Source organism: Aspergillus uvarum (assembly GCF_003184745.1).
Source record: "Aspergillus uvarum CBS 121591 unplaced genomic scaffold BO82scaffold_37, whole genome shotgun sequence".
Classification (NCBI taxonomy): domain Eukaryota; kingdom Fungi; phylum Ascomycota; class Eurotiomycetes; order Eurotiales; family Aspergillaceae; genus Aspergillus; species Aspergillus uvarum.
In genome coordinates this window covers 153,512-163,675 of record NW_020291334.1, presented here as the reverse complement: position 1 = coordinate 163,675, position 10,164 = coordinate 153,512, and the positions used below count along the sequence as shown (strand labels likewise).

The following is a 10,164-nucleotide window of genomic DNA, read 5'->3' as shown; positions in this document are numbered from 1 at the left end:
GGGGGGGGGGGCTATGAATAGATCTCCACTAGACCGCTGACGAGGGAGGCTGGCTGGGCTAGGCGGGGGTAGTCAGTAGTGGAAGGGTAAAGGAAGTAGGTGGGAGAGGAAGAGGAAGTGGGAGAGACGGGTTTGTGTGTGTGGTGAGCTCAAACTAGGCAAGCCTGACTGCCTCCGTCCAGTTCAGTTCAGCTCAGTCCAGTTCATGCACGGCGGCCGAGGAAGACGAACTGGCGGCTCGACGGAGCTTCCCTTCCCGTGACGTCGCGCCGCCCGCAATGATGCAACAAAACAACCATCGCGGAAAGCTTGTCGACATCATGATTTGCCTCCGCCCCCCCAGAAAAGAACAATGTTGAATAACTTGGTTCTATTGGTTTGATTATTTTCCTTTCTTTGTTCTCCCTTGGAATTGTACCAAACTCTGGGTTCTTGCTTATTCATTTGGTGATCATAATGTTCAATTTATTATAGTAGTATTCTCTCCCCTATTCTTGCATCGCAGCTGGCTACGCCACAATTAGAGCCTCGGTAATACTTCCGTTCGCTTTTCGGTAAAACTTCAGATTGACAACTAACACAGCAAGAAAACAACATGGAGGAATAGAAAGGAAAAACGTCCAGAAAAGATGGTCGGGGGTAGGCGATGTCACTAAAATGTGTAGAAGAGGCAAAAAGTGTACCGAAGATAAATAGAAGTAATAGTACCAGGCCACGAAAAGGGTGGGGAATAGGAAATAGGCGGGAACAAGGTATAGCGTAGGCAAAAGTACATAACAAGAAGCGAAGAGTGGACATGAAGCAGTGAATTCCGACCCTGAAGTGATCCTGCAGGCCGTCTCCCCGTGCATCGTCTTGCCCATCCAGGGCCAGACCACTGACCATCCAAATAGAGCACTGAGTCGGATATAGCCCTTGTAGTTCCTGTCTCCTAGTCAAGCCCCAATTCGGAATTAAATGGGTTGTAGAGTAGAGAGAGAAGAAAAAAATGAGATATTCTTTTTCTTTGGTCCTCTCAATCAATGTAGAGTCATCACTGAAAGCAGATACGAGAAAAGTAGAGGTTCGAGAGAGTGTGGGGGTTGAGAGAACGAATAAACACAAGAGAAAGAAGGCAGGCGGCTAAAAAGAGCGTGCGGCCAATTGACAGTCGTGGAGAAGTATGCGTCAAACCACCAAAGCGCCCTCCGACGACCATGCGTACCCTGGGTGGCCCATTGGCAGAGCCCCTGAATAGGAGCATCGAAGCACCGGTCATGCGTGCGTTCGTTTAACGAAGAGAGAATCCCTTCCTCTTTCCCTTCTCTTCGATGGGTCGCCCTGTTTCCAGACGGCCCTTCTTTTCTTCTAGTTCCAGGCGTTGACGCTCCAATTGGTCTTTCATCTCGCGGTGTCGTGCGTATAGTTCGTCTTCGCTCTGTTTCAACTTGCTCTCCTTCTCTGCCACCTTCTGCTGGAAGACCATCTTCATTTCCGCTTCCATCTTGGCGAGCTTCTGCTCATGGAGAGCACGCTCCTCCTCCTGTTTGACAGCCGGGTTGACCTCCTTGAATACGCTTGGGTCCTGGGCGACACCCATCTGGGTAAGCTTATCGGAACGGTAGTTCTCGTACAAGCTGTTGTTCGTGTGCTCCTTGAGCTCTTCCATGTGGGTACGGATCAACATCTGACGGAGCTTGACAAAGTCGCAGTGCTCCTCGTTGTCGACCTCAATGACACCCCAAGGGTAGCTACGTCCACGGACCTTGCGGCCATCAGCGGCGGTAACCTCGGCGTTGGCACCAACCACGGCGAAGGGAACCTTGGACATGATCTCCTGGTTCTCAGCAATGGTTTCCTCATCGTCGAGCTCATAGCGAGGACCCTCGAAGATTTGGATGGAGTGGTGTTGGATATCGGCAAGAATCTGGATGGCCAGGTTAGCTATCGTTCAGCAGGGAGGCGTAGAGATCATCGTACTCTTTGCTTGAAGGCGGCAATTTCCTCGTCCGTTAGGGTATCGGCCTTGGCGATCACAGGGATCAGGTTGACCTTGGTGTGCAACCGGCGCATAACCTCAATATCCAGAGGCTTCAGCGAATGACCGGTGGGCTGAATGAAGTAGACACATGCGTGGATACGGTTATCAATAATATTGGTACGGTTGACCTTGTTCTCGGCCTCAAGGTAGGCATCATATCTCTGTTCAATGTTCTCGACGATAGGGCGCCACGAGTCGTCGTTGTTCACGAAATCACCGAATCCAGGGGTGTCAACGACTGTCAGGCGCAGGCGCACGCCGTTCTCTTCGATATCGGCACTGATGGACTGAATTGAAACCGTCTTAGGGATAATGTCGTGGCTAGGTCCGGTGCGTTCCTTAGGGGGATAGAGGGAGGTATTGAAAAGGGTGTTCACTAAAGTCGACTTTCCGAGACCAGATTCACCTGCACTGCGTGTCAAATAACGTCCAACCCTTGGATCGGAATCAAGACCTACCGACAACCATCACGTTGAAGTTAAAGCCCTTGCGAACACTCTTGCGGTGCCACTGGTTCGGCAGGTTGGCGAAACCAACATAGCCTGTCAACTTCCGGCGAACGACATTCTTCATATCCGTAGCCGCCTGAGCAGCAGCCTTGGGGTCTTTGGAGCTGACGGTCTGAGCAGCCCCGGAGCCCATGGGGTTGCTGCGTTCAACGAAAGGCGAGCTGGGCTTGCTGCTGGGGGGTGAGGCAGAGACCGGGGTGCCATTGGCAGCAGGTGCAGGAGGGGGTGTGGCTACATTATGCGGAACAGAATTAGCAGTTGTCGCTTCAGATTCTTGACTGTCACTTTCTGAAGACAGGCGTCCCAGGACAGGCGAGAACGAGTGCCGTTTAGGCTTCGGTGAATTCTTCTGAGGTGAGGGTGCTAGAGTTTCGGGGTCCCCTTGCGAGCGACCATCCGCACTCCGGTTCCTGACAGGAGGCATTGTTCTTTCACAGGGCGCGAGGATTTCGAAGTAGGCACAGGGCAAGGGTTGGATTGGAAGATCGGATGGGAACGAGAGCACGGAAGTGCAGGGTGGTGAGAAAAGGTGTCATAGATGACAGGCTTACCCATTGTGGAAGTTTTAAGGTGTAGGATTTTGAAGCGAGCGTAAAGGGAGGTAGCGAGCGGCGAAGAGGAAGTTTCCCCTGAAGAGGTTGCGCCTTCTTGGTTAGCGATAGAGTCCTTGCAGGATGCAATCAAGGGGAAGGAGCCGGAGGTAATAATGGAAGCCAACGAGATGGGAATGACAGTGTCACTTCCAAGTCTGGCTGAGAAACAACAAGAAAAGGGAAAGCGAGTCCAAGGGAAGGCGATGGCAATCCTACCTGGGGTAATGGATCAATGTGGAAAAGGGTTGAGGTTCAGTCAATCACCGGGGGGGGTGGAGGGTTTAGGAGGAGTAAAAGGGATGGGACCGAAACCAAGGGGAGATTTAGGAAGCACGACTTGAAAGCAAGCAAGCAAGCAATGCGCCAACAAATTATGGCTGAGATGAAAATCCTAAAAACAAAAACTGGGAGGGAGGCGAACGAAAAAGAAAAGTGTAGATAGAAAGAGGGAAGAGAATAGTGTAGTACTTACTGGAGAGACAGGGGAAGAAGAGGAGGACGGAGGTGGAGGACAGAGTAGGAGGAGGAGCGAGAGCGATTGGGTCTTGCGGAGTTGATAGATTGGGGGGAGGAGGGATTGTTTAGTCTCGGGTCGTTGGAGCCAGACTGTTTGGTGGCCCTGCCCGAGTACAGTACAGTAAGTAAATGGGTGGAAAAGAAAGGGGGGGGGAACCTCATTGCCTCTCTGTTTCTACTACTACACCTACACTATGGGCCTTAGTCTCATCAATCTACTACCTACACTGCAGTACCTTATGGTCCGATTAAGATTAATCGACCACTAATACTCCTTCTCCATTAATCTCAACCACTTCACCTGCCCACTTTGCACTCTAATCAGGTCTGGATGACTTAGACTTCAACTGCCGATTAACAACTCAAGCCCGTTTTCCTGGGGTCACCTTGCCTTATCAGAACACAATTGAGAGTCACATTGAAGACATTGCCTACTTTTACTAAATCTCAACCCATCCAACCGTCCCCCTGGCAAATCATTCGCCAACTATCACAGGCTAGGCTTCTTGATCACTTGCAATCTGCCAGCACTCCTAATCTCCACGAGACCTGTCAAATCAACACATTGCTCTTCCTTACGATTGAAGCATGGCTAGCATAACAGAAACCACGGTAAGAAAGAAGCCATATTACCCCAGGGTATAGTATACCACATCTACCAGGGGACGAATCGTGGGGAAACCTGGAACCATTCCAACAAGCCGCGATACTTGTTCCCAATGTAGATGAGTGGGTTGGAGCTGTAATAAGAAAGAGGAGAACTCCTCCTGAACTGACCCGTGCCATACTACCATACTATATGCACTGTGCATCATCCGAGATAGGTCAACGCCAGCCATTGATTGTGTGTAAACCTCCTTCTTGCGTTAAATTTGCTTGGTCTCTTCTTGCACCTGTATAGTTGTAGTGTGATAGGTAAGATATATCATGCGGTGCTAATCAAAGAAGATTATCGGCCCATGGCCTATGGCCTACTTTCCAACCACCATCCGCTGGCATTTCATATAGTTTCATCAGGACAGATAGATACACTGCAGCTATTTTCTTTGAGGAGGAGAGGCTGGACACAACTTATGCCACACACACACACACACACACACACACACACACACACACACACACACACACACACACACACACCAACCATACAGATTCATCTGGACTGGCGCACATGTTTCCGGGTTCTCATCTGACGCGTAACCGCGATACCACTCAGTACCATCATCCAGGGGGGTTGACTGGAAAGAAAAGCAGCTGCCGTGGAACGGAAAAACCCGATCCACCGCCCATCGAGAGCCAAGCGTGGTTTATTCGCCAATCATTACTGACCGCTAACGGTCCGGGGACAAGCGTCAAGTCACACCATGGACGGGCTGCAACTGGAATATACCCGGTACAGTTCCCATTTGAAACAAATAAACTATTCGGGCATCGGTTGAGGGGAGTGACGATCGGTATATAAATAATAGATAGTAGAATTCCTCCCCCCAAGATTCCCAAGATTGAGAATGATGCGCATCACCACAACCAAAAAAGCATTGGCAGTTTTCCTGGCATTAGACCCGCGATTCCAAACAGAAATGCAAACACTACCCACTCCGAATCCCCTAGTGGCGGTGATCTATATATGGAAATATGCATGATGCATCTGCGATAAACCTGCATGGTCCTCCGTAGTCTAGAAAAAGGATTCTAGGAAAATGCACGCCACCGTGGTCCATTACACAGCAAGGGGAAGCTAGGTTAGCTATCGGAAGTAAATTCTCACCTTTTCCTCCCGTCCCCCTCCTTCTTTTCGGCACTCTTGTACGACACACCCTTTCACCACAAACGGATGAGCATTTCTTACCCATATCCAAATGTCTTCTCGGTTGAGATGGTGAATTCGGACTTATTCCCCTTCGATCAACCGCAAAAACAATGGATGTCCGACTTGGGGAAAGCACATTACTCAATTATAGGGGATTGTTGTTCATCGTAAGACCAGAATTGACCATACTAACCCATCTATACTGGGCTTTGCCACCTATCACCAGAAGCTCGGTGCGCGGACCGGACGGTGGCTTGATTTCCCACTGAGAGTTTTCCAGGATGCGGTTGGATGAGGAGAATTGGTTAGGCCGCTTATCTCGTGATCGCGACTGAGACACTTGGCTGGGATTGTGCGAATAGTATCGCTCACACCTCGGGCCTTGTGTGGAAGGCAGTCAGGTTGAGGATAGAGCGCCATGGAAGCCTTGGTTTGACTGTATTCCCGTTTGAGATACTATCGATTGAAACTTGACAGAGCTCGAAGAATGTCGCCTACGCAGCAGTTTGTACCCGTACGGAATACATTGTATGCATCCTAATCGAGAACATGAGAGCCTACCTTCGAGTATATGGACTATCCAAGCGATTTATACACGCGCTATATGCATCTACAACCGAGGGGATCATCAATAGCGCTGTCATTAGCAAAGTTAATTCACAGCGATATGATATATCATATTTCTGGAATCATGGCATCTTGGCGCGTCCGCGAATGTATTCTCTGGAGCGGTTGGTGCAGAAGACCAGACCAAACCATGGGATTGTCCATTCCACGGCATATTTCCGTGCTAACAGCGTTGACATTGATAAAGCAGGGATTTGATGCTGCCATGCTCGTCTACGTTGCATTACAGTGAGAGAAGGGAAGTAGCACAAGGCTAAACGTTCTTGATATCTTGTCTTCATTATGCGCGGAGAAGTGCCTAGTTGGGGACGGCGCGTGCCGTCACGATAAGGCGGTCTGATGGATTTTTTATTTGCCAACCTTCGACTTCTTCTTCGGCCGTTCGCCTTCTGACATCTCAACATCCTCATCATCATCCCCACCGTCGGATGCATCATCCATCTGCGCATCGCTGTCGCTGCCGCTGCTCTCGTGCGCAGAATCATATTCTTCCGCGACGTCGGAGTCCGACTCGGCCTCAAAATCCTCATCGGGGGACTCGTCATCTTCGTCAGCCGAGCCACGGTCAGCGCCACCAGCATCATCGTCGCTGGAGCCCATGTCTTCGTTGTCAAGAGCGGCAGCAATAAGGGCGGAGGTCTGAAGAACCAGGTCAGTTCATGTTCAAACAAGGAAGTTGGAATGTCACAAGGGATACGTACGTCATCGGACATCTCGTTCTTAAGGCGGATGTTCTTGGCCTTGAAGAACTCTTCAAGTGGTTGTTGCTCCTCACTAGAAAGCATCAGCTACCGTTGGGTCAATAGGGTTTTGGATGGAGGGCCTACCGGTTGATGTTGCTGAATTGGTGCTCGCCTAAGCCAGCCTTCAGGCTGACTGTGATATCGAACGTTCTACTGGCCGAGATTGCACCGCCAACACGGGACATGGTGACCACGGCAACATTCTCGAGTTGAATGTACGTGGCTGGCTTGGGAACGAAGATCAAGCTCTTATCCAAGAAGTACAAGAGGCCTTCGTTGGCCTTGATCGAACACTTGACTCCGCTGTGACCGTGGTGACTGTGTGATGTGTCAGTGGCTGCAATGGTACAAATTCAGCTGGATTGTCAACGAACCTGACGAAATCCTTCGATGGCATAATGACCTTTTTGCCCGAAAGTCCGCGGAAGATCTTGGTAACCACTTGGTGGATTGGCTCCTCATAACGAGGTTCCAACTTGTCCTTATAGCGTGTCTCCATAAGTTCACTAGAGATAATGTTAGGCAGCTGTCACAAGAATGAGGTGCTGAGAAACCCACTCTGTCATATTGAGCTCCAAGCTGATCTCTTCATCAAGCTTTAACTGCATAACCAAGAAGGGGTAGCGAGTCTGACCCTGCCGTAGCGGAGGCTCCAGGCCCAGGACGATCAAAGTGTGGGTATCATCGTTCTTCGGAAGCAAGAAGAACTTCTTGATAGATGCGTATTGGATCTTGTAGTCGTATGTCTTACCGCGCAACCGGAAGGAGGACTCGTACATGTCGATATCGAAACGACCTCTGCAAGCTCTGTTAATTCCAAATTCATGCGATTCCTTGCAAGCGACACATACCTGGGCGTCAAGTGTAGCACATCCAAGAAAGTAGCAAAAGTGTCGCCCGCCACGTCTCCGATCTCAGCCTTCTCCATCAGTGTCTCGTAGAACAGGTTCGCTGCATTCTGCTCCTCGCCCTCCTCTTGCTCGCCATCCGCATTCTCATCGTCCCCATTCTCTTCCTTGATGCCCTTTTCCGTCTTCACTGCCGTTCCGGGGATGTAGAACCGCATCTCGACCAGCTCGTCCGGACCCGCGGCGGCTTTCCGACCGCGACTCTTTGTGCTGCCGCTGGGCTGCGCAGGCGCATTGCCATCGCCTCCGAGGGCGAACTCCACGGCGACCTCGTTCTTTCCCGCCAAATTCGTGTTTGAGATCTCAGAGTACGGGATCTCGAAGGCCGGTCGGTTCTGCACGTTGAAGGAGAGCTCTGCTTTCGTGAATTCCGCCTTGCCCCAATTCCAGCCACGGAGGGCGTGCTCTCTGTTATCCAAGTTGATGCCGTACCAGATCTTGAACGCTTTGCTCACACGTTCGAAGTCCTAAGCGGGGCGGCAAATCCGGAGGTTAACAAGTGAACGTGCAGTCAGGTTACAGGGAGCGGGTGTAAACAAAGCCCAGAGTCTCAGACCATACCTCTTGATCGAATCCATCCAGTTGGATGACTCCGGAGGAGCGCGACAGGATTTTCAGCTCATATCCCTTCGCCGCACGGCTCCACTGGGCCGCGCCGATGTTGCTGCTGTCGAGCGTGAATGTTTCACCTCCCCCGGAGGGCTTCCATCCCAGACCGGATTCTGCGAGCTTGCACTTTCCGTGCTGTTTGGAGAGGTCGAGGTAGATGTTATCGAAGCTCTCCCTAGTAGCGACCGTTAATCAACTAGACGAGGAACAGCGAGCGGAGAGAGTCTCACATGGTGGAGGAGCCTTAGGTGATAGGCAATAGAGGGTGCGGACGAGATCAGACGATAGAGTAGAGAAAATCGACGAGAATTTCAAGGTATGTGAGGTTCGTAAAAGTGTAGGCTTCTGACTCAGTGGCTGACGGTTGAAGGTGTTCCGATAAAGAGCTCCGATATCCTTTTTTCACGTCGCGTTGCGCGCCGCCGTGGTTCGTCCGTCTTACTACTCCAGGGGATCTTGGCGCTGGTGGCAAGCACGGATGCCTTAGGCAACAAAGTACCGTCAGTGAGTCTGCGGCGTATATCCACGTAGCACAAGGCACAAGACTAAAATAGAATGCGAGAATTGCTTAAAACTTTTTGGCATGAGTGTGAATATGAGTATTGATAGTTGATATGTTTTTTTTTGGCTTATAGGAGCCAAGGAACGATCGTAAAGTATGTGTTCGTACATATGTATATTAAAGAAGATGTTGCAAAGCAATCCTCTATGTGCTTACCATTAACACAAGTATACATCTACGATATCTCACTATATAGCAGGTGTCGCATTCTAAATTAGTGGTCGAATTGTCAACTCCTCTACCCTCGTCGGCAGGAATATCTCCAATAACATGAACTATACGCCTTGGTCCTCGGAACATGGTGATTATCCTGCAAGCACATGCTTATGGTTTCTTACAACAAAACAACCCAAATGAGTTTATTGAGCCTAAAGAGCAAATTATGTGTTGCGATCCCGGTCACTTTGGAAGTTCCTCAAGACCGATATGTGTCCCACTGAGCTTGCGAGTTTGTGTAAGGTAGCAGACCATGAGTCACTAGGACCAGAAATCAGTACAATAAGAGTAGAAGTGACATGCGACTCTTCAAGCATGAGAGGCGGCTTCCGTATGCTGGGTCAATCTAAAAGAAAACCTTGGTGCTTAGGAGAGTATCATAACATAACAAGTCAAAGAAATGGGATATATTTCTTGGGATGGCGTGAATTTTGTGACTAGATTCGAGGACAGAGTCAAGTGCAATTTCTCTACTAGATTACAGCGACGCCACTGACTCTAGACTCTTGAGATACGCGGCGCATATACGGTAGCATGGCTAGATTATGTCCTGCCTAGCGCAGAACTGCATGTAAGTCTCATTGTCTCGCCATCGGAATTAGTCAACCACGAAACTTGGGGCGCATTGCTCTCTAAGAAGTACGATGAACGTGCAGGGCTAGCCAGCCAATTTATCTCAGATCGAAGCTTTGAGCGCAAGGTTCAACCCATATTTGAAGCACGGGGGTGGATGGCGGGACCTCGAAAGCTTTATTGTAACGAGTTCAATCTCAAAGGCTGGAGCTGATATCATCAGTGGTTGTCTGGCTGGAATTAGTTGACGCATGTTGCACTCTGTAACAGCCATAAGGAAGATCGAAATAAAGATGATGTGGCTGTGGATGTATCCTGTATGCTGTACGTCAATGTATGCTGCTGCATCCTTCGGTAGCCGTCAACGCTGAGTACATACTTCACCGCCAGTGAGAACCACCAGTAGATAAGAGATGTCTGAAAGCCTTGCAGGCTGGGTATAGTTGCTTCATTCTCTGGACGTATCCGAGAATGTCGA

At 49.9% G+C, this 10,164-nt stretch overlaps 3 protein-coding genes across 3 annotated transcripts; all 3 read right to left on the bottom strand.

The window, feature by feature from the left end:
• Positions 1 to 401: 401 nt before the first annotated feature.
• Positions 402 to 1,193, bottom strand: BO82DRAFT_109877 (uncharacterized protein). Its single transcript, XM_025629803.1, has one exon. The coding sequence runs from the start codon at positions 883 to 885 to the stop codon at positions 469 to 471; it is 417 nt and encodes a 138-aa protein (XP_025490590.1). The 5' UTR covers positions 886 to 1,193; the 3' UTR covers positions 402 to 468.
• aspB (septin AspB) lies at positions 1,078 to 3,063 on the bottom strand. Its single transcript, XM_025629804.1, has 3 exons — positions 2,479 to 3,063; positions 1,960 to 2,426; positions 1,078 to 1,906 (listed from the first exon to the last, which is right to left on the bottom strand). The coding sequence occupies exons 1-3, from the start codon at positions 2,951 to 2,953 to the stop codon at positions 1,271 to 1,273; spliced, it is 1,578 nt and encodes a 525-aa protein (XP_025490589.1). The 5' UTR covers positions 2,954 to 3,063; the 3' UTR covers positions 1,078 to 1,270.
• Positions 3,064 to 6,327: 3,264 nt separating this feature from the next.
• BO82DRAFT_355551 (FACT complex subunit POB3) lies at positions 6,328 to 8,714 on the bottom strand. Its single transcript, XM_025635480.1, has 8 exons — positions 8,566 to 8,714; positions 8,288 to 8,510; positions 7,670 to 8,193; positions 7,377 to 7,616; positions 7,193 to 7,324; positions 6,903 to 7,136; positions 6,777 to 6,849; positions 6,328 to 6,714 (listed from the first exon to the last, which is right to left on the bottom strand). Coding segments are annotated over exons 1-8 (1,719 nt in total). The 5' UTR covers positions 8,568 to 8,714; the 3' UTR covers positions 6,328 to 6,423.
• Between the last annotated feature and the right edge of the window lie 1,450 nt (positions 8,715 to 10,164).